The 24,514-nt window shown below is 37.2% G+C and overlaps 2 protein-coding genes and 1 long non-coding RNA gene across 4 annotated transcripts in view; 1 reads left to right on the forward strand and 2 right to left on the reverse strand.

The window, feature by feature from the left end:
- The window catches only part of LOC148728422 (uncharacterized), a 57,680-nt gene extending 33,499 nt beyond the window's left edge, over positions 1-24,181 (reverse strand). The window contains exons 1-3 of one of the 2 annotated variants that reach the window (XR_016002329.1): positions 23,971-24,181; positions 23,412-23,561; positions 20,318-22,584 (exon numbers count right to left, since the gene is read on the reverse strand). This is a non-coding gene — a long non-coding RNA (uncharacterized LOC148728422). Of the gene's footprint in view, positions 1-20,317; positions 22,585-23,411; positions 23,562-23,970 lie in introns of those variants that run through there. The other variant, XR_016002328.1, reaches the window with a different exon arrangement.
- LOC111322320 (uncharacterized) lies at positions 8,565-17,851 on the forward strand. The gene is made up of 6 exons (XM_088762771.1): positions 8,565-9,291; positions 9,794-10,434; positions 14,855-14,987; positions 15,208-15,347; positions 15,794-15,971; positions 16,104-17,851. Exons 1-6 carry the CDS (start codon positions 8,655-8,657, stop codon positions 16,361-16,363), a joined length of 1,989 nt encoding a protein of 662 aa, XP_088618897.1. The 5' UTR covers positions 8,565-8,654; the 3' UTR covers positions 16,364-17,851.
- Positions 17,765-20,152, reverse strand: LOC148728424 (uncharacterized). Its single transcript, XM_088762769.1, has one exon. The coding sequence runs from the start codon at positions 20,077-20,079 to the stop codon at positions 18,592-18,594; it is 1,488 nt and encodes a 495-aa protein (XP_088618895.1). The 5' UTR covers positions 20,080-20,152; the 3' UTR covers positions 17,765-18,591.
- Positions 24,182-24,514: the final 333 nt, after the last annotated feature.

A 24,514-nucleotide genomic window follows, 5' to 3' on the forward strand; every position in this document is an offset into this window, starting at 1 on the left:
CAGACATCAAGGCAAAAGTCCTCTCAAAGACAGAAGAGAAACAACTTATTATTATAAGGGGAGAATCTTGCATGAAAGCAGATTGTATAATTGCAGACCACTCAGGCCAAATAAGGTTGGAACTATGGCAAGATGCAGTAGATCAAATTAATCGTGGCAAATCTTATCACTTTACCAATTCTAAAGGTAAAAATGTTTGATGACACCAAATAAGTAAACACTACCAGGTATACCAAAATAACAAACATTGATGACACATGGGACATTGATAACTTATCTGTACCAGATATCCAAGAAAACCTTATTAAGGGTAGAATCACTGGTCTCGATATCATCAGAAAAGATTGCTGTATTCTCTGCGACGCCAATATCCAGAAAGAATCAATTGAGCTAACGACAACATGTGGCAATTGCAAAAATTCAATATTAATAGAAATGGTCAAGTCAAAGTTGGTTTGCAAACTAGTCATTCAAGAAGGCAAACAACTCTCAAATTATACAGCCTTCAATGATGCACTCGAGAGCTTTCTTTTAAGAAACAAAAACTTTGAAAGATATCTCAGATCATGATTTGAAACTGCTTCTATAAAAATCAAAAAATGTAAACATCCCTGTTGAAAGATCAATAAAAATAGTCCCAGTTCCTGTAAGTATCACAAAAGTGTCAATATAATATCTATAAGATCGAGTGCTTTCAGTTAATCCATAAAACTTTAGTAAAAAATTACCCAATTGCACAAAATTGTAGAAACTCTTGTTTTCCATTATTTACTTTGCACTATTTAGTACAAAATAGTAATTAATGTTTCACGGATTAATTTACTATTTTTTAAAATTTACTATTTTTTAAAATTAATAGTAAGCAATCTTAAACTTTGTCAGCATTAAATAGTCAATGAAACTAAAATTCATTAACTCTGACAAGGTTTGAAAAATTTATAGCAGTTCATTTCCAAAAGTTATGTTTTCTATTTACAATACTGTAGCCAAATGAACTTTTTGAACACTTTTCTCTCATAATCTTTATTTCTTACTTGAACTGAGCATCAATATCAACTTTTCAATACACCTCAAATAGCAATACATTATCTAAAGAGCTATAGCTTTATTTCCCACATATGCTGATTGCACCAAATAAGTTTCATTTACTGAAAACCACTTAACATCACTAGTTTCTTATTTATAGATGGTACCAAATTGTCAATACCAAAATATCAATATCATGTTGATTTGCTGTTGCAAGAGTTATTTTTGCAGTAAATGTTTGTCAGTTTCACATTTGTTATTGTTATATGGTACTGACCCATTAAAATATAGCAGCAAATTTGAATAACAAGTTTTCTGGACCAATTAGCCTCATGTTAAAGTAGAAACACAAAAATGTTTTCATGCACATGAATGGAAAGCTAGTCAGAACAAAACAATGGTCATTCAATTTAACTTTATTAAAATTCATACACTGTAATTTCTAAACAATGCTACGTTTGTTGTAGTTCAGAAATTAATAAAATTTATTAGCAATTTGTTATATTTGAATATTTTCAACAGAGCAGTTTTTAATAACCCATAAACCAAAATAAATAGTGCAATACTAAAATACTTACAATAAAGGAGATTTGAGAGTTTTATAATGCTACTAAGTACTGCAAAGTGTACATCACAGGTTAATGACTTATGAAGACTGCTCTATTTTGTCGAACCTTCCGATTTTTTATGGTTTGTTACAGTTTAAAGTTTATATATTGTACAATAAAATGATTTGTATTATTCTTTAAACCCTGTTTTACATCATTGTGTCAGATAAATTATTATTATTTTACAAACGAACAAGCAGGTGTTACAGCCCCCCAACTTCAGGCATCGAAAATATGTATTTTCAATTCTTTATGGCATTTCCAAACTCAAGTCCCCCCACTTTTCTAACAGCCCCACAATGATGCTGTGACATTTTAGCATTGATATTTTATTGTATCATAATATTTTAGTTCACAATTGTAACATTTCTTTATTTTTTTAGGCTATTTGCACTAGCCACATGCAGTCTTAACCTTGAATAAAAATATGCAGTCTATCATTGATGTTGCGATAATTTCTACAGTAACCCAAAATTATGTTTCAGATTTATTTTAAATGGGTTGTTTTTAAACAGGGACAATACGCAAAAATAGAGTAGGTTTTCTTAAGAATCTTGATAACCCCCTTCCAGGAATGGCAGAACGTGGAACATCCAGGTGGTTTGCGAAGGACACCTTGCTGACCAATTCTGGCTATAATGGAGGCAGGAATACTTGCAGAATGCACAGCTCAGAAGATAATGGTTGTCATCCAGAAGATACTTGACCAAAGGGGACGTGGTTCTGAAGAAAGAGGAGAGAATGACTGGCCCATTAGTAGAGTGACAGAGGCCCTCCAGGGCAAAGGCGATCAAAAGTAAGAGAGGCCTGAGTCAAAATAATCGGAGGAGGCAAGGAAAAGGTCTTACTGCATCCTGTTAAGGAGCTTGTTGTTCTAGTTCTTACTGGAGCCAATGACCACAAGTCATGCTCTTGGTTAAGCATACTGTTTCAGTCCTCTCTCATCTAGTGGAGAAGTAAAAAAGGATCACAATCCTCAGGCAAGGTGTGTCACGTTCCTGTACAAAGATTATATGACTTTTTGTTTTCTTAAAATGTAGCCTTGTCTTGTTTTGATTGCATGATTATAAATATCCTTTTTCCCCTAGCCGCACAAAGAGTTGTTTCAGTTTAGTTTCCTTTACGTCACAGAAGCATATTAGGCCCTTTTCACATGAATGTTTTAGTTTTATGGAGTTGTCCCTAGAGCAAGGAGGAGTTTTATAGGAGTCTTTCCGAATTTTTTCACAACTTTGAATTTTCTCATCCCGGGAGCCAAGATCAGACAGAAGCCACGATCGTTAAGCTTCTATTAGTTTTGTTTCCTGCCATCAGATTTGTTGTTTAGTTTGTTTCCTTAGCTTAGACAAATCGTGCATTCCTTCTTAGTTGTCATCGCAAGTCTTGCCCCAGGTAGGCTAGCCTGTTTACATGATTTAGTCCAATAAACGTGTGTAAGAGTCTTTGGTACATCCTGTACTCCACTGTGGTTGACCTGGTGAACCAGGGAATGCGACAGTTCTTTTTGTAAGAAAAAGCATTGAGTTCTCAGATAATAACAATATTAGTGGCATGCAAAGCACATTGGCTGAGGGTAGCCCTTTAAGTAAAATGGATTGCTATTTCCCCAACTTGATGGCAGAAAGAGCATGACCACAAATTTATAAAATACTCCCCAATCTAATTCATCTTGAGATTCTTTCTTTTGTTTATTGTGGTCCCATGCAATAATTCCTTCCTGTTTTTCTAGTTACTTTAAGCCAATATCTTCTGTTCATTCACATTACACACATCAATCACTGAATGAGAACCTGTTTGTTCACCCAGTTTTAACAACTCAATTGGTCCTAAATCCCTTTAGTACACTTGTACCACAATCTGGAATTCATTCTCAATTTATGTTAAACAAATCACTCCCTTCTTAGATTTTGTCAAAATAGAAAGAAGTTTATGATTGATGGTTATCAAAGTGTTAAATAGTTTGTGTAAATATCTTTTATTCTTAATAGTTAGATACTTTTTTACCTAAATTGTTATTAACATTGTATTCCCTTTGTTTACATTTTTTGTTCCGGGACAACCACTTGATTAGTTCTTGGAACTATTTGGGTGCCACAAACTTCATGCAACTAACATATGTATTCAAATATTCTTTTCTTCCTCTCCTTCTTTAATTCTTAATTTAAAATATCCTTAGTAACAGTGAATCATAAATTACTTTTACTTTCTTTTCTCTGTTCTCTTATAGTACTGGATTCCTTATATTGATATTTGTAACACAACTGTAATAATTATAATCTTCTCTAGAACACTGTATTTGTGTGAATTTGAATAAATTGATTGATTGACATGAAAGGTATGTGGTGCAATCTTGGAACCAACCTTGATAAGCACAATGCAAAAGGTACAGAAGCAACCATTGAATCAAGACAGCAAAGAACAAAGCTAAACAAAACAAAGAAGCAACAAATCAGATCATTATTGACCTGATGATTTGTGATCTTTTCAAGAACACCCTTTTTGAGAAGGTTATCCATCCTTCCTAGAGTTTTGTAACAATACTGACGTTTACCAGAGTTTGAGAATTTCAATGTTATACCATCCCAATGCCAAAATGTTTCCTATGATCATTTGACAGACTTCGATCAAGAACAGCTAGGTAAGTGGCAAGTTTATTTTCTTGTCTTTGGGCTTGAAACATTATCCTTAGTTTCTCTCAGGAAGGATCCAACAGACACCACCTAAGAAAACTTCTCAACGGTGAGATTTTCTTTTTGAGAGGGCTAGTCCAAAATACTGCTCATTTGCAGGTAAGTGCAGTTTCTTGTTTAGAGAAGTTATCATGTGGAACAATCTTCCCAAGAGCATAAGATGCATTGACTCTTTTCCAAGTTTTAAACAAGTTTTAAGTGTACTTTGCTATAATTCTTTACTCTTTTAATACCATTTCTTACATTTTAGTAAGTTTATGAAAAGACTCAATAGGACAAATTAACAACAGCATATATTTTAAACTGCGATAAAAAACAATTCATCACACTTATGCAAGCCTACTACATCAATGGATGTGATATCCAGACTCAAACCATCTGTGTATGAATTTCACAGCTGTTTGTGGCATGAATCAGTCCTTGTTATCTTTTCTTGTACATTTTGCAAATATATTTTGCCGGGTTTGGGTCATATCAAATGACACTCAGTTATCACAAATATTGCCACACCGTCTAGATGGTTTTTCGTCTCAGTGATACTCAGGACAGTTCAGGCTATGACATGATACATATTTCTTTCCATAGAAAGGGTGATTTTGTGGAGTTTTCATAAATTTAGGAACTGGAAACTAGCGAGAGGCCTGATGATAATTAGCCCAGCCTGGCTACTTAGGCAAAAAGAGGACTAAGGACAGACTTATGAACAATTTTGACTTTGAATGTTGGACAAACTCCTTTAACTTTTCGAAGTAAAATTTAAATTTAAGGTTTAAACAGATTATGACCGCATCCTCTGCGACAGACGATGTTCAAAATCATCTTTAAAAAATCCTTATCACATAATAGTACTAAGATCCATTCAAGAAGCCTCAAAGTAAAGTGCCACAGATGATAATTTTGATCTACTTGCCGCAATAAAATCACATTAGGCAATGAAGGACCCTTGACCCTTGAAAATAACCAAGGGAAGTTTACTGACTCACAACAATAATCTAAAACTCGGGAATCAATGTTTTTTTAAGTTTTCCAATTTGCACACCAGCCTATTTTCTCATATTTCCCTCCTTACCATTACATTCAAGTTACATATTTGTAAACACTTTAATTGATCTTTTTATCGTCATATTTATATTATTATTTGTTCATAGTTTTTATAGTCTTGCAAAATAAGGATGAAATAAAGCTAGGTTCTTTATAAGGCTTTTTCCTCAATTTTTTTTAATTCTTAATTAATTGCTCTTTTTTCAGGACCACTAGTTCATAAGTTTTACTTTAAATAAAGTGATTAATTGATTGGCCAGGATCACAAAGCTTGATCATATTGGACGAGTGGCTTTGCAGAGTTTGCGTATGGTAAAATATCCTGTTCAAAGGCTGTATCCCATTCAAGAAAATATGTGAGCCGGAGTTATGAAAACACTGCAAACTGATTATATGTAATCTAAACCCAATGTATAAACAGTTCAAAGAAGTAGTCTACTTTTTTCTCACTATTCAATAGAATCCTAAGGTGATCAAAGTTGAAACCAACAGCTTGCCAGCCTCATGAAGGAGAGTGGCCTAAGGAAGACCACACGATGGAAAGAGACAAATACTGGTTTGCATGAGAAAATAATCAGGTGGCAAACGCACACAAACTGACTCAATGCATTAATTAGCAGACAAGAGCAAAGAATGTCAAGAATTGTGCCAACACTGCAGATGGCTTTTGAATTCTTGGTGGCCTTTGGTAAAGAGATGCCTACACAGCTTAAAAAGTAATTGAAGAACATGTCGACAGTTTTTGTCCCGGCAATAGACCAATTGAGATATATTTCAACGTGACAGACTGCTGATGAAACTCCAACACCAAAGCGAGGCTCCGGGGAATACAGCACGAATAATAAAAACAATCACACCACTGCAAACACTGCAAGGATAGCCATGTGCAATTGATAAATAGGGAGTATTCTCGGTTTTTTTTTTGTCCATTGCTGTTCATCTTCGCGTGTAGCATGGTAAAGTATTGTGCTGTTGCGTTTTGCCGCAATGGGAGTAAGAAAAGATCAGATCACAGTTATTTTTGCCTTCCTACAAGGCCAAATGAGTAGAAGTGGGAAGGTTTCTGTACACAAGCAGATAAAAAATTCAAGGCACTAGGCAATCCACGAATTTTTTCCTTGCATTTTAAGGAAAGCGACATCAAGATTTCAATTTCTGGTAGAAACAGTGTACGTTCAGACTACTATCCGACTACCTTTAATCCAACGAAATCTACTAATACTGTGAGTTCATATTCGAAACGTCTTGCCGATAGGAAGGCACAGTGTGATGAACAAGCCAAGAAAGTTTGTCCCAGAAGCTCGATGAGGACTCTAATGAGACTTGAGTGGATTTTAGCACTGATGCGATTTCAGTAAACCGTGATCACTCATACTTTTGCACCCAGGAACAAGCATCATCGAAAAGTAACTCGAACGGTTCTGATACTATGCTCCGAAAGGAAAATGTTCTACGGCATGTCAAACAGACTTGACAGCTGATGAAATAGGTTTCTTCAGAGTACTCGTTGGCCTTCCCAAGGAGATAGCTGCATATATCTGGGAAGGTGACTTCTGGAAATATCGAGGTTCCTACTCCAGTTCAATTTCAATATGGATGCAGGGTCTGGCAAAACACCCTCGTCTGTGGCAAGTAATTCGGCCATGATATGATTTTCATTTTCACTTTCCCCTTCAGTCACTTTCAGGAGCTTCATTAAGTGAGCATTAAACGCAAGCTCAACCAACTCGGCCTTTCTTTTACACTTTCCTTCTGAGGATGTTTGTATCCCTCTTCCTTGAAGGAAGGTTCGCAACCATGGCAACTTTTGATGCTGAAAGTATTGTAGAATGATCTCACCCTTTTTTTCCGACGTGGCCATGACAACGATGACTACTTCGATTTACTTTCAACTCGAAGAAACTACGAATTTACACTAGAAAAACAATAATAACCCAAGAAAGCAGTTTCTGCTCGAAGATGTGAACAACCAAAACTTGATTTGAATGAATTTTGTTCCCAGGAGCCTCGCTTAGGTGTTCAAGTTTCACTACCAGTCTCTCGCGTTGAAATATATCAAAATTGGTCTATTTAAATGGGAAAACCATTTCAACCCACTTCTTCAGCCATTTCGTCCCTTTTACCATTCTTGCAGCAGCTCACCCTCAATACACCCTACTGGAGGCAAAGTAAAGAACCTGTCATTCAATCACTATACTTTCTTCCTCAAATGACTCAGGACACTAATTTTTATCAATTCATTCAGACCAGTATGACAAAAAACCATCATGTCAAATCAGCCTTGTCTACAATTTCTTCCTAGCATGAGCAGGATGCCCTTCCACAATCTGGTATCAACTTTAAATGTTTTATTCACGTATATTCATGAATTTGTTGATAGAGATCAACAGTTTGTCACATATATTTTAAGTCACATTCTCCACAGCCAAACACCTATGCCACACCATTGTATATAAATGTAACATTAATAAAAGAAGCAGCAGCTATTTCTCCAAATGATTTTATGCTACATACTGGGTATATGTAAAACTGCCCAGGTGATAACCTGCATATAAGTAACTTTTATATAACTTTTTCAAATATGTTACATGTTATTTGCAAGTGGTGAAACCAAATTACAAAACACACACAACAATAAACACAACTGTAACATGGCCAGGATATACCAATGTTTACAAAATTAATTAAGACAAGAGTTTGCTGCAAGTATTTCATAAATTAATGTAATGAACATATTAAATAAATGTAAAGTATCAGTTTCCATTATCAGTAAATGTAACATATTAAAGGCCCAGTATTGAACACTATCCTTTTGCCTGTCTGTTATTGTACTGACGTAATTGACAATAAGTTGGGCGTAGTAAGAGAACACATCAAATGGTTGAACAAAATCAAGGATTGAATCACAAATAATGCTCCCTCACTGAAATGAGAATAGCTTAATAGTATGGCAAGCCGATTGTAGCAATATTCAATAAAGGAATATTTCAATTCAAAGAGCCTATTTTAGTTCAATTCAACGAATAAATTTTGGTTCAATACGGTATTTTTTGGTTCAGCATCCGATTTTGCATTCAATGCGATTGCTTCTTCAATTCAACAGCACATTTTGCGTTCAACATTTTCCATTTCGTTCAAAGCGATTTATTTTCGTTCAAAGATTCATTGCACAGCGGTTGACCGAAAACTCGTTCCCAGTCTTCATTCTCACTGGCCTTTTACAGCCCGTCATTTTCGCGCCATTTTGAAAAACAACGAGCAGTTGTCAGGTCAGATATTCTTGCTATAAATGGATCGCTCATCTCTTACGAAGTTGTCGTCTTGCCTCGGAGAAGCTTCAGAGCTTGTGAAAAAGATTTTAGACGACGAGAATGCTAGCTCTGAGACATCAAGGCCTGAAACTTCAAGTTCTGGTGGAAATAGATTGTTTTCAGCGTTGCAAAGAGCGAGGTCAATGCTAAACTCGTCACAATCAAGTACATCTGGTCTTGGCAAGCGGTTGAATAAGCGTGAACGATTACGAGCTACCAGTACAGCCAATGACCAAGGGCAGAGGAAAAAGGCTAAGAAGGAAGACATGAAAGCGTTCGAGTTTGTGTTGCTGTCGTTAGGTGAAGAGGACGAAGATGAGTGGACGATATCCGACGACAAGATCATGCTTCGCGGGCTTATTCAACTCTCCCCTGAATCTTCTGAGGCGGATATTCGAAGGAAATTAGGCGAAGTAACGAGGGTTAAATTCCCTACTGTTACAGACTCTGACTTCGTTTTTCTAAGAGCCATTAGAAGAAAGCTGTCGATTCCAGTGACCTGCGATTCATTTGCATACAAGCAGCTGAAAGTTGTGGCTGGCCAAGGTTCCATTTATGTCAAGCTCAAACCAGGCTTTGAATGCCTGTTAGAAAACAACGACAGCAGTTATGATGGTAAGCCATATTGTCGTCGAATAAGTTTGAGAATGAAAAATCAGCAGAAAATACATGTATGCTGTTTTGTAATGAGGGGGTGGTATTATTTATGATTTAGTAATATTAATTCCTTCTGTTCCCCTAAAATCTCTTACCCGAATTTGGTACAATCTTATCTGTTTTGTCCTATATTATGAAAGTGTACTAACTCAAATTATATGTCATAAAAACTAGAGATTACTGAATAATGCAGTTTATTTTTTTTTTATTTGAAAAAGTAGAAAACAGTCATTTATTTACATGTAAGGTAGTGCCTTTCATATTCATGATATTTCACAATCATTGGATTGGTTGGTGAAAGTGATGCCAGCAATCAGCAGCCTTTATTGCAACTCCATGCAGTCTCCACTCTGTCCTGTTACATATTTTCTTGTGAATTAATATAAAGTAACCCCTAACCTGTTAACATGCATTACTAAAATATACATATAATTTCAATGTGTAATTTCAATCCCTTTAGAATTGTTAACTTCATATATGGGCAAGAATGAACAAGTGAATTACAGCCAGTCCATCCGAGTATCAAACAGCCAATCCACCTCCCAAGTTGATAATAGCCAATCTGCCTGCCAAGTTGACAATAGCCAATCCACCCGAGTAGACAACAGCCAATCCACCGCCCGACTTGGCAATAGCCAATCCACTCAAGTATACAACAGCCAATCCACCTCCCGACTTGACAATGGCCAATCCACCCGAGTAAACAACAGCCAATCCACCTCCCAAGTTGACAAAAGCCAATCCACCGTAGTAGACAACAGCCAATTCACCTCACAAGTTGAAAACAGCCAATCCACCCAAGTTGACAACAACCAACCCACCTCCCAAGTTTGTCCGGAAATGGACAAACTTGCTGAAGAAGCTGTGGCCTACTGTCAAGAAAATAACATATCTAATCCAAGTGAGATCTTAAGAGTAATCCAAAACAAGTTTGTCAAAGGACGAAATCTGGAAGTGCAAAGAGTCGAAGAAGTGTCAGAAGGAATGACTCAATACATCTTAGTTAACAGGAAGAGTATTCTCGAAACGGCATTTGAAGAACTAAAAGAGGTTGCTTTATCAGATTTACAAAAAACTCTACAAGTGGATTTTTATGGGGAGGTATGTAAATACCACATTCAGTTATTCCGATATATGGTTTTAGACATCGTATATAAGTCAGTAAAAGCCTGCATAAAAGAACCACTAGTTTTCAAAGTCAGGCTAAAGTGGTGAGAAAGTGGGCAGAGCTGGTTCTTAACTGGTTCTTAAAGACTTATTTGCAAACCAAATGTATTGTCCTTATATATCTGTTATGGTGTTGTTATTACAATGTTTTTTTTTTCATCAGTGATCTATTCATTGGTAAGTTATTACAATGTTCAGTAAGTATCACTGTAGAAGATAGATTGAGTACAAAATTATAATCCTAAATTAGACATTTTTCTTGCATCAGTAAATTTGGTACTCAGACTCAACTCATGATGTAAGTTTTTACAATGACCCAATAAAGCTTATAAGTAAAACCTGTCATATGAGAACCAGTCTACATGTAATTTCTCAGTGGGTGCTTAAATGGTAAATTGTAGCCTGGTGGTTCTTAAGCCACTGGTTATTTTTGCACATTTTTAGTTTATACTATTTTTAAATTACATTATGTCCAGCATTGAAAGTGTGTTATTTTGGTGAAACACAATTATATCATTGAGTCAGTTTGCTAGACATAACGTCTCGTAGTCACGTTCGACGCACTAAAAACTACTATAAAACGAATACAAGAATTGTAAAAACGTGTAAAATGGTATATAAAAGGTCACTTGTAAAAATGTAGCGGAATTCCAAATCGATTTCGATCAATTACGATCCTCATCAGTAGTACTCCGCCATGTTTAAAATACTCATAAATAATTGTTCATATAAGTGACTCTGAAATGTCCACACTTCTTCCAGGCTTCATGTAAGCGGTCATGATGTATGTTGTTGATCTCCTACAAGAACTGACAAGGAGAAAGATTGGAACAAACTCCGTGGAAAATGGATGTAAAGATTTGTGTAAAGATTTACCACCGAGAAGGAAAAATGCCTTGGTACATAAAATGATGAAATGGAAGCTGAGCGATTCCAGGAGATGTTTACAGAGAGAACAGTACAATAATACGAAAGAGTGGAGGAAGTGTAAAGCGGTTTTAACTAACAACGGTGTTGTGCAGCAATTTGAAGAAATATGGAACGTAGAGCGAAGAAGAGTGGTGGAGAGTTTGAAAGTGAAAAGGAAAAGGAAAATTGCTTTTTTGAGGGAAAAATATGGACAGAGTAGAGAAATACCTGATCAAATTGAAGGGATTACAATAGCGGATAGTGACCTGCCGGTTACATTTAACTCTGAACCTAGGTGTTATGGAGGGTGTTCTACTGATGAGAAGGAAAAGAAAATATTGAGTTTGCCACCAAAATTTGCTGTATACGACAAGGTGAACACTGTTGAGTGTGAGGCGGAAATCGAGAAAGGGCTAGCGAAGCTGAGATGGACAAAGAGGAAGCAATTCGAGGGTGACAAGAACCAACAAGACGAGAACAAAGAGCCTGAAGGAGAAACAAAGGGAAGTGTGTACGATGTTAAGAGTAACACATTTGATTTCAGCAATATGAGGGCAACAGATCTCCCCTTCAACAAGAGAGTGCATCTACCTGAACCTCTTGACGAAAGGTCGGAAATTGCTATGCAAAACCTGAAAGTAAAATTAAATCAAATAACAGAAAAATACGTGAAAGATGAAAAGGTTTGCAAATGGAGCAACCTAGAGAAGAACGAAAAGGAAGGCTTAGTTTCAATGAAAAAGAAAGTTCAGAGTCAGGAGAGTGTGGTGTTTCAAACAGACAAGTCAGGTCGCCTCTCCGTAGACAGCATGGGGAACTACAGAGTAGCTTCTCAACCGCACGTTGTCGATAGCGTCTTAATTACCAAAGATGAACATGACCGGTTACAACAGCTCATAAATGCACATTCGACGTCTTGGGTGCGCATTTTAAATGCAGGGAGCGAGACCAATAACGAGACTAGGGTAAAGAACAATATGTTAAATAGTGATAGCCAAGTAGCACCGCTATATACCCTACGTAAGGACCATAAAGAGTACAGTGATGAGTACAAGGGCCCCCCCGTTAGACCGGTATGCGGGGCAGTGGTAGGTTACAACTGCAAGCTCTCTCACCTGGTGAGCGTTGTACTTACAGAGGTATGGAAATCGAGAGAGAATAGCGCCATATGCACGAGCACGGAAGACATGATCGCGGAAATGAACAGAGTTAATCAGGACCAGGATAACGACAACTTAATAATTGGCTCCACCGACGTGATTGCTTTATATCCTAGTCTTGATATTGGGTTCACAATCGATAAGGTGTGTGAGGTTTTCTACGAGAGTAACATCAGTATCCGAAGTATCAACAGTCAGGAGTTGGGTCTGTACCTGGCATTAACGACATCACCGGAAGTGTTAGCTAGGATGGAGATTACAAATGTATGTCCAACGAGAAAGACGAATAGAGGGAGACCACCCACGATCACTGCAAGTGGGAGTGAGGAGCAGAAAGAGAAAAGATTTAAATCGTGGAACCCACCAGTCACACAGCCAGATGAACGTGCGAAACGTATTATGTTGAAAGAGGCATTAAGAGTCGTATTGACAGTGATTATGAAAAATCATGTTTTCACATTTGATAACGAGATCAGAAAGCAAATAAGAGGTGGTCCAATTGGCCTTAAATTAACCGGGGTACTGGCCCAGATTTTCATGATTTGGTGGGATGAAAAATTTGCAACAAGGCTGAATGAATTGGCCATCATTGTGAAAATGAACAAACGGTACGTGGATGACATCAACATGGCTGTGCAAGCAACACCAGTTGGGATGAGGTACAAGGATGGAAAAACTCACATGGATGAGAGATCCGTAGCTGAGGATCAAGGAATCAGTGACGATGAGAGGACTATGACATTGATAAAACAGATAGGAAACGACATACACCCGTCAATACAACTCGAAATAGATTACCCCTCTAAACACCAGGACGGAAAGCTACCTATCCTTGACTTGAAGGTGTGGATGGAAACAAAAGGGGAAGAGACAGACAGGCAGGACGAGAAAGCCTCAGCCTCAGTGATCATGTATGAGTTTTATTCCAAGAGCATGGCTTCTAAGACAGTCATACATGCTAGGTCTGCCGTAAGCTGGAGTACAAAGAGAACAGTCCTGACCCAAGAAGTCCTTCGGGTCTTACTTAACTGTAGCAGATTGTTACCATGGGAACGAGTAGTAGAGAATGTTAACGAGATGGTCCTGAGAATGCAATACTCGGGGTACAGCAAGAAATTCAGATATGAGGTTGTAGATTCGGCCCTCAAAGCTTTTAGAGCGAGACAAAGAGCTGAGCGAAAAGGAGAAAGACCGTTACATCGACCCAAGGAGTGGAGAAAGGTGGAACGAGAAAAGGAAAAGAGCGAAAGGAAATCCAACTGGTACAAACGCGGCGGGAATGAATCAGTAATATTTGTACCAGCTACGCCCAACTCACGGTTACGGAAGGAATACCAGAAAGAAATAAAACAGCAAGGTTTCAATATTAAAGTGGTGGAGAAAGCCGGAATCGCCATTAAACGACTACTCCAAAAGTCCGACCCATTTAAACCGCGACAGTGTGAACGAGAAGACTGCCCAGTGTGTAGCACAGGTGGAAAAGGACCGTGTGATAGAGAAAGTGTGACGTATGAGATTAAGTGTATCCAGTGTAACAGCGTATACGTAGGGGAAACAGCCAGGAGCGCGTATACCAGAGGGAAAGAGCATACGCAATCACTTAACAATAAGGAAGAACGATCTGCATTGTGGAAACACTGTAAAGAGAAACACAATAGAGAGGTAAAGCAGTTCCGAATGGATGTGACGGGGGTTTATCACAATGACGCGATGCTGAGACAAATAACTGAAGGAGTGAGGATAAATAATGTGAACGAAGACTCGCTTATGAACTCCAAGAACGAATGGAACTTTTTTCAAATCCCACGAGCTGTGATTGATACATCATGACCGCTTACATGAAGCCTGGAAGAAGTGTGGACATTTCAGAGTCACTTATATGAACAATTATTTATGAGTATTTTAAACATGGCGGAGTACTACTGATGAGGATCGTAATTGATCGAAATCGATTTGGAATTCCGCTACATTTTTACAAGTGACCTTTTATATACCATTTTACACGTTTTTACAATTCTTGTATTCGTTTTATAGTAGTTTTTAGTGCGTCGAACGTGACTACGAGACGTTATGTCTAGCAAACTGACTCAATTATCGAACACGTTCCTGGCCTCGGCCCACAAAATTTCATCACAACAATTATATCAACATAGCATAAAATGATTGACAATTTTTCCAATCTCATTTACAGACCAAACGTGGCACTGTAGCCCATATACAGTGTTGATGCAAACCCTCTCTTGATAGGCATAAATACAATCACTTTTTTACTGTCTATATTTTAGGAAGCTGAGGATTTAGGCGGCCCAAGAAAAGAATTTTTCAGACTGGTTCTTTCCGAAATACATGCCAAATATTTTGAGAAAGGACTGAAAGATCATCTGGCGGAAGATTACCAGATAGTTGGTAAAATACTTGGTAAGAATATAATAATCTTCAAGTCAAGTCAAGTTTTATTGTTATATATGCTTGGCTTTTGTGAAAAAAGATCACCAGCTAGTTTCCAGGTATAACACAGAAAATAAGAAAAATAAAAAACTAAAATTGAGAAAAAAATACCTTCAACAAGTAACTGTTTTCATGTTTCCATGTTTTCATTCCATGAATGCTTATATAAATCTGCCTTTTCTAATAACAGGACTAAGTATCCTCCAAAATGGAAAATTGCCTCGTTTTTTGGAAGAGGAGATCCTGGAAGAAATATTTTCCACTTCATCAAAGCCAAATTCAGCCATCCAACACTTGCAAAATGGTCTCAAATGTCTTGGAATACACCAGGTGGGTGTTGATATACTGTTTTGAGTGTTTGCTGTTGAAAAATACAACTCATTTCCCAGGAACAATAAGCTGGCTCCAAATCTCAAAATACAGGCCAGTCCCTAAAAGAGTCCATTCCCAGGCCTGCAGCCATCCTGGCTTGTTCTTGATACATGCATATGCTACAAACTTCTTTATGAAATTAATTTGAAGGACTGTAACTCATTCAAAACTTCCCTAGCTAAACCAAACTTCAATCTTGATGTGTTGTATTTGAAACTATACATTTAGTCCTTTTTGGTAAAAAGCAGTAGATATTTATTCCCTTACAGAATCTGACCTTAAGATAGCGTAAGCTCATTTTTGAAGTGAGGTACATGTAGGACTCTCGATTATTTTAAATCTCCGTTTCTAAAGACACCATGAAGTAATACATGTGTTAAATGAGGTTATTCACATTTTCACAGATTGGATGTCAGTTACCAATGTTCTTGCACTTATTGAGACGAAACCCAGACCACATGTTAACAGTGAAGCAGCTGGTACATTTGCTTAAGCCTGAATTTAGTCCTGAAGGGTCAAACAGTCGTTCCCTAGAGAACAAAGTGTATGCAGCATTTGTAAAATACATGAGGGAAGTAGCAAGTAAGTATATTAAACCCAACATTCATGACAACATCAATACAGAGAAAGTGTGTGATTCTTTTTACCCCACTAAAGTTTGTCTGTGAACAATGTCTATTGCAAAAATAAATGTATGCTGCAATTTCTTTTCAGGCGGAAGAAGACATGGATTGTCATTATCAAGCATCTTAACATTTGTGACTGGCACAGATGAGGAACCTGTTCTTGGTTTCCATATTCATCCTAGCATTCAATTCCATGAGGTGCAAGATTCTTTTTTGCCCTCTGCAAACACCTGTATTGGCTGTCTCAGGTTGCCAAGGCCAGCACTGAATGTACAGCTACCTGCCACTGAAGTGCTTTTCTCTTTATATGATATGGCATTTCTTAACACATTTTTTGGCACTAAGTAAATAGCAGATTTTATGTCTGGATCATAGTTATTATTTCTGTTTGGTTTTGGTTGTTGGCAACAGCAAATGTTCTGCACAATAATTAATACAAATATTAAAAAATGCCAATTTTAAAAATAGTACTATAGATGTCAAGAGCATAGAACAAGGTATTGTGATATTCATTACAAAGGACTATTAATATATTATATATATCTGACCATATTCGCAAGAATATGCCTGCAGGTTGTCGTCACGGCTGGCTCAGGTGAATGGCCCAGTCCATGGACTATCTGCTGGTGGCTTGCAGGGGGGGCAGGGGAGGGTGTCTCATACGGACACCTCCTCTTATTTAGACTTGGCCATTTGAGTGACAAATAATGAGTTTCTTGAGTTGTTTTAGCTTGCTTGAATGTTCTTTGTTGACATGGCCCCCGGCTAGAGACACCCCTGTCACGTGCTTGCGTGGGGGGATTCTCCTAGCCACAGGGTGGTCAGAACACTCCTGGCCACTGGGACTGTCCTAGAGTCAACTGCGGACATGCTCTGCGAATACAGTCAGATATACATTGAAGATAATAGGTTTATCACTGAAGAAATTGTTGCAGTTTAAGAATTTCAATATACAATGTACATGTACATATTATTTCATGGAGAAACTCAAACTCGGAAAAAAATCACTTTGGAGGTGGAGTGGTCACATTTAGATATGCCTCAATGTGACACTGTGATGTTGTTAGTGAATTCATACATGAAAGGAGCTCAGTCACAGTATTTTGAGTTATGTTGGCCATTAGCGAAATTACCGTTTAACTCAAGGAAACCTGAAAAATAAGACTTCACAAACTTAAGATAGAAAAACACCACCAAGACAATAATATACCACAAAGAAACAAGGATGGTTAAATATAGAAGACTAACACGGATTGCAAACTTTTCAAACTGTTTAGCCGTGACTGTGCTCCTTTAATGTGACAGCATGCTGTTAGTGAGTTCACATGTGCCAGTCAGAACTTGGCTGTGTTGCCATGTAAGACCCACAGACTGGCCCTTGCTCACTATTGAGTCTCCGGTAGTGGTTAGAGCATCCGACTAGATCATGGAGGGTCGGGTTCAAATCCCATCTGGGAGTCAGATTTTTCCCGAGTTTGTGTTTCTCCATGTATTTAAATTCGATATTTGTTCTTTTAATATACACTTTATTTCATCATGTTGTGAAGAACTTTATATAATGACGTCTATGATATTCAAAAAAGTGCTTCTTGCTTTTTATTTTACTCCCTTTCATAAAGTGCTTGCATTAAGCCAATGAAACAAACAGCACTATTTTACTAAGTATTGATAATTAGAAGAAAACAAAAGATTTATTAGGAACTAAAACTATTTAGTACTACATTATGCTCATTGGTTGAGTGGGAGCACTTTGAAAAATTCAAAAAAATAGACTTTTATTGGTGTTTTTATTCTGTGGTACATGTGATTAATAAAGATCGCTTAAATACATGGTAATATTGTCAATTATGCATCTACTGTTGTCTCAGTTACTGTACAAAAAATATGTGGTCAAGAACTGCATTACTGCAAAAGTAAAGACAATTGGATCAATGACTGCAAGACTATAGAAGTACTAGTTTAGGTGGGTATAGTGCTCGCTCTGATTTTAATTTGTTTTGTTTCATCAGCATTTACTCCTACATTAAGCCTAGCTTTTGAGCAACTTGCCCTTCATCAGGGCAAATGGCCAAATTCTACGTTGGAAGGATAAGAATAACAGAATACTAAGGAGGGCACAAAGGAATGAAGTCAAGCATGTGACATAAGATAGACATAAACATAAGACATCCACATAACGCTTAGCATAGGCAAAGTCAATAGGGAAAGTAATCTTGAGGGAACGATGATGATGATTATTATTGTTATCATTAGCAACAAAGAAAAACACCATCCTTTTGTCCCATGAAGTCTCACAGGATACATTTTTCTTTGCTTTCATTCACTTATGCTTGCATCATAGTGAACGCCAGGCTTAATAACACTACAGTCACTCCAGAGTAGTGTGTGTCATATTAAAAAATGGCTTCACAATTGGAATACGCAATTTTTGTCAAGATTTTGTGCTATCATTGACATGAATAATAACACCATTATCATGCCCAATTTTTCTGGTTTTATCCTACTCTGGCCCTGTACATCCCATTTTAGTTAAAAATCTGATAATATGCTGTGCAATCTCACAGGAAAACAGTTTATTACATGTGTAGAACTTGGTTTACCAGGTCCAAGGCATCAATGTAAATGTCTATACCCATGTCTGTAGAGGGTTTCAATGGATCTATTTCCTGTTGAAGAATCTGCAAAACCTCATCCTGTTTGTGTATCTCGATTGGAGATATTGTGACATTATTATCACTGTCATCAAATGGGGAAGGTCCCTGTGGGTAATGGCCATAGAATACCAGGTCATCTGGGTCTTCATCAAGGCCACCATGTGATAGCGGATTATCATCATGAAGCATTCCATTCATCCACATTTGATATGGAGACCAACTGTTAGCAGTTCTGATACCATGATGATTGAAGGTTTCCTGGTACTCATGAAGTGCTTTATTAAGTCTTGGAAGAAATACAAAATGCAGTGCAAACATGTTCGTAGGATCTTCAATGTTTAAATTCCCAGAATCCTCTAAAGCATAGAACAGATAATAAAAATAGTGCATAACGTAACGAAACACATCCCTCCACAGCCGTTCTATTCTTTGGTTGTGGGTGGAAGGCCCAGCAATGAAGCTGCCCCTACCTGCCCCTCTTGCATCTACTATGGCATCGCAAACCAAAACGTTTTCGACCCCCCTGTCAACACGAATGCGGGAAGGCCACAGTCCATCTTTCTCAACAGCATCTAAAAAAAGGGATAGTACAGTTTCTGATAGGTTGTTTGGACTGCAATGAAGAAACATTATTCGTCTAGAAAAGCCATCTATGCAGCCATGAACAACTAGCCCCCAGCGAATGAGAGAGTGGTGCCCATCAAGGTGCCATAAGGAATTAGGCCAAGGCACGAGGTAAGTCCTTCGTGTTACAACTGCACCCCAGCGCAATGCTGCATTTTCAGGATCTAGCCTTGCCATACTCTCACGTACTCTACTCCTTTGTACTCTCAAACCTTTTGACCTCAAGTACCCAGTAATGTATGACTGCCCTGTTGTTTTGCCATGTTGATTCATGTATTCTGATACTATGTTATCTAACTCTCCATCAGACATCAAGCTGAAATCACTCATAGATTTTAGACCATACTCTTGAACTCTCCTGTAGATAGTCCATCGCGACACCCCCAATATATCCGCTATTTTCTGCCACGAAAAACCGAAACCTCTAAGGTCCACTAGCATTTCTTGTGGAATTTTAAATGATGGACGTCCAGCTCTTCCTGTGTACATAGAGGCAACTAACACTTGAGCAACAGAAGTTGGCCTGTTGTTTAGATCTAAATTTCTCTCCTGCAAGCATTGGAAAACATCATAAAAAGCACTTGCAAGGGAGCTCCATGTATCCTGGAAGTCATTATCATTTTCAGCCAAGGTTCGAAGCAAGCTAATCGTTTGATCGACAACCGTCTGCGTTTGCAAGCTATCTGAGGAGCAGTTTTCATGTAAAGACTGTTCTGCTTTGTCCAGAACTGTGTGAAGAAATGTTGATAGGTCCTCGTCAGCATTAAAATCTGATTGTAAAGACATTATTATGAATCATGAAGGCAAGACAAGTGCTCGTTGTTTTTCAAAATGGCGGGCGATAAAGGCCAGTGAGAATTCTATGAAGACTGGGGACAAATTTGTTTCGGTCAACCGCTGTGCAATGAATCTTTGAACGAAAATAAATCGCTTTGAACGAAATGGAAAATGTTGAACGCAAAATGTGCTGTTGAATTGAAGAAGCAATCGCATTGAATGCAAAATCGGATGCTGAACCAAAAAATACCGTATTGAACCAAAATTTATTCGTTGAATTGAACTAAAATAGGCTCTTTGAATTGAAATATTCCTTTATTGAATATTGCTACAATCGGCTTGCCATATAATAGCTAATATCAAAGAACACAGCAATGTCAAGATATTTAACACACATCACCCCTATTATGACAAATAAAATACAAACTCTGCAATTTTGAAATAAGCCAATTCTAGAGTATTGTTGCATGGTCTGGGGTAATTGTACCATTGTGGGAGTCTTCAAAGAGTTTTAGGACTACAGAAACGATGTGCTACGCTAGTTTTGGACACAGATATTGATGAAAACTCTGTCAAGCTTTTTAACAAACTAGATTGGCTGCCTAAAGACAACATTATACGTATTAGGAAGCTTTATATGCTTCATAACATAAATCAAGGACATTGCCCCACTTATTTTAATCAATACATTGAATATATATTAAGCAATTCCTACAATTATTACACGAGATCAGTTTCCAATAACAATATAACACAACCAGCTTGTAAAAGGAACTCTGGCCTCAGAACATTTCACTCAAGCACTTGTCGTTTGTGGAACACTCTTGATCCAAAACTTAGTTCACTCTCCCTTACATATTTTAAAAATTACTTATTTAAACTCTACTGTGATAAGAATTCTTTTGTTGATCTTATTATGATTTGTAAAACCTTCTAGTTTTATTCGTAGTTAATTGATCAATATCGTTATATTAGTTGTTCATTATATAAATTTAGTAGGAGGTATGTTTGCCAGATTGTAGGTCAGTTTTTGATTAATTTTCTCTTGTATTTACTTCAAGGGCCATTAGGTTATCACTTTAGTTACTCGGTCAAATGTCACCCTCTCCAATAAAGTCTACTTACTTACTTACTTAGGTAGATTATTCTGATAGTTAATTAATTTGATTGATACATTTTATTACTTTTAATTGTAAGAGGGCCATTATGAAAACTACTGGGTGACCAGTAATCAATGTATGTCAGTTTTTTATTAATTTTCTCTTGTATTTACTTCGAGGGCCATTGGTTATCACTTTAGTTACTCAGTCAAATGTCATCCTCTGCAACAAAGTCTACTTACTTAATCATTCTACCTAATCATTCTAAGCAACATATGGCAATCTGCGGTCTTTACTTAAACTTAGGTAGCATGGAAAGCTGTAAAACTCTTGAACAAAAGCTCATCTTTCAAACCGGCAGTCTAAATCCCACAGGGATCAACGAACGCTTTTCGTTTCACTAATTTATTCATGTCTTTCTCGTTGCCATGTTCCCACCAATAGCATAGCTCCATTTTCTGCCTTTAAAAGCACACACAACCCACAATTCCTCTATTCGCTCTGACAAAGGGCTAACACTTGAAATGTCAGCTTTTGTAATCGTTATGGTGGCCAATTTACCATTTCAACTTTGTTGATATATATACAAATTATTCAGTAATCAATGTGTTTTACCCTCATTAAATGAAGTTTTCTTCTTCTTCTTCTTTTCTTTCAAGGCTAGTTTACTATGAACAAAATTTAATGTCACAATGACAATTTGACTAGGGATTTCCTCAAGTTAGTAAAGAACAAAAGAGGGCAGCTCTACTGGGAGGAAGTGTGAATAGATCAATTCCTCAAGATAAAACAAAAAGCTAAAAATATGTTATTTTGTATAGTACTGTGACCCACTTGCTCTGCACATGGTTGAAATATTTACAGATTGACTGGACTTTAACACATACATTAAGATTAAATCCTTATATTCATAGGATATTCCACAGCAAAAGAACAACATGACTGTGGTGTTTTGATCAGTATGGTAGGTTATGCAGGTAGCTTACACTTCTGAAGTGGCATTTTTTCCAGATGATTACTTTGGCTACAGATCATGATAATGATTTAATCATTTTAATTGTAGTCAAAGGTAGTGATTTTATTTTAAAGAAGCTCTTTGCCTTTGACACAATTTATCCATTCTGGAAGTAAACTGTGGGAAAAATTGGGCAAAGTCGACTGAATATGCAAGCTGTACCTCTAGCTGCTAGTATTATCTGAGCCCCTTAAGATCTTACCCAGCCAGCCAGAGGTACAAGACCAAAACAAAAACTGAATGCAAACATATTCTTGAAAAGAGTGTTTCAAAGGAAAGTTAGACAAATTTGGTGTAGAAAAGTTAAACATTAAGCACCATGGTAAAAAATTGGGCAAAATTGACTAAATATACAAACTGTACCACTAGCCAGAAGTATTTTCTAGGCCCCTTCAGATCCTACCAGCAAGAGGTAAAAGAACAAATTTTAAAAAATAAATGTTTATGCAGGTGTAAAATTTAGTAAAATTGCTTACAATTTCTTGTCTCTTTCAACGCCACATCACAAACAAAACAGCTCTCTGGCAAAAAAAGTAATGGTATTTTGAGCTGAATTGGACACAAATTTAAGAGGGCAAGCCATAAGTTCACTGTAACATTCTACCAGCATAAACAATGGTGTATTAATCATACATCTATCATGCCTATAAAGTTCTAGTTGAAATTTGCATTCTATATGTTAAGTTGTCTTTGCTGCAACTATTATTATAATAAGTTCAGTTTTTTATCTTTTCTGATTTGAAAACAGGATTTTGTATCCTTTCAAGTAAAGTTCCACTTACTAGTGTACCATAAAATAAGGACTATGAAAAAACTCTACCTTGTTTTTGGATCTTTTCCTTTTTCAAAGGAAAAGATAAGTAGTACATGTATCCTTATTTCAAGTGAAATTTCTCTCGTTAATGTATCTTAAAATAGGAAATAATTCCCAGTTTTAAGAAGTGCTCTTCTTGTTTTAGGACATTTTGTGGCCTTATTTCAAGATCGAGAGACTCTGGTCTCAAGAGCTTAATTACAAACAAGATTCCTTTGTCGTCTTTTAAGGAATAAACTAAATACTTTATCCGCGAGTTTGAAAATGCTTTCGCCAGAAAAAGATTTCATTCACACGAATCCTCTCCCGGATACAGGTGCATAGCTGGACAGTTCACCAAAGAAATTTCCCGGGTTATCTATTTCCACGATATGAAGATAGAAGAAGCCAACAATTTTGGTCTGGTACTTACTTATCGATTGATCTATAGAAGATGATTTTACTGTCCACCATCACCAAATTTGCTACAATCAAATGAACAGCAAGAGTCCCTCATGGTGGGCAGTGGTCGTCCAGACTTCCCTGGCCATGACAAAATTCTTCGTATTAAGGCCTGTGCCTCCTGAAACAGAATAACCGCAGCTTCATTGGGCGAATTTACATCCAAAAGTAATAGCAAAGACGCGTACGCCTTCGAGATTCAAAAAGGCCCCTAAAAATATAACCAGCAAAATTGTTTTTGAATAAACCAAATAAGCATATTTCAAAGACAAAGAGGTGAAAGTCGGCACTAAACACAGGGCACAGGGCTTAAAATAGCATCCCTTTAGAAAAAGTCGCTCGATTTGTACCGCTTAATCACACCAGCAGTCATCAGCATGAACTTATCTTCCCTCCAAACGCAAGTTTGTCATGGTTTTCACGACGACTGACCTCCGAGAATTCCTTTGTGAAACGGGTCTAAGAAAGGTTGATAAACGTTTGTTTGTTTCCTAATTCACCAAGGTTAGAATACAGGACTAGATACTTACCGACCATTCAACTTCGATAGCTTGCTCCGCACTGAGGGCAGTGGTAACAGATTTTGAATTATTTGCAATGTGAGACAAACCAATCTCTTGGTGCTGATCATACATTCCGACAATCACGGGCTCATTCTCCTGGGGGCGCTCAGAACTTCAAACTATTTCTCGGGTTTTGTAGTAGCATCCATACGTATGAAAAGATTTAAAAAGCAAGAAAGAGGAAAAGTTTAGGCAAGAATTCCATATTAACCCATACATTGATTATGCATTCAGTCTCAGTTGTTCAATGAAAACAATAGCGAGAACAATAGAACTCCGTTTTCAAAATTTTGATTTTTTTTTCTGTCGTTTTTGAAACAGGGTAAATTCGGCGCATTTTGGCTTTGCAAAACGAAAAATTTAATTCATTTTCCAGAGGTTTTTAATTTTGAAATATAATTGAATGTTCAGTTTTGCGTTGAAAGTGTATGGTTGGCCGAAAAATAATATCAAGGCTATTGTCAGGGAAGCTTGATGAAATGCTTGGGGGTAACCTTACGATGAACCAGCT

Source organism: Stylophora pistillata, chromosome 6, assembly GCF_964205215.1.
Source record: "Stylophora pistillata chromosome 6, jaStyPist1.2, whole genome shotgun sequence".
In the NCBI taxonomy this organism is placed as follows: domain Eukaryota; kingdom Metazoa; phylum Cnidaria; class Anthozoa; order Scleractinia; family Pocilloporidae; genus Stylophora; species Stylophora pistillata.

Excerpts from the sequence above, each read along its gene's own strand:
- LOC111322320 (XM_088762771.1), top strand. The coding sequence starts at position 8,655 with ATGGATCGCTCATCTCTTACGAAGTTGTCGTCTTGCCTCGGAGAAGCT. Across the intron at positions 14,988-15,207 it reads GATAGTTGGTAAAATACTTG|GACTAAGTATCCTCCAAAAT; the intron begins GTAAGAATATAA and ends TTCTAATAACAG. Across the intron at positions 15,972-16,103 it reads ATACATGAGGGAAGTAGCAA|GCGGAAGAAGACATGGATTG; the intron begins GTAAGTATATTA and ends ATTTCTTTTCAG.
- LOC148728424 (XM_088762769.1), bottom strand. The coding sequence starts at position 20,079 with ATGTCTTTACAATCAGATTTTAATGCTGACGAGGACCTATCAACATTT.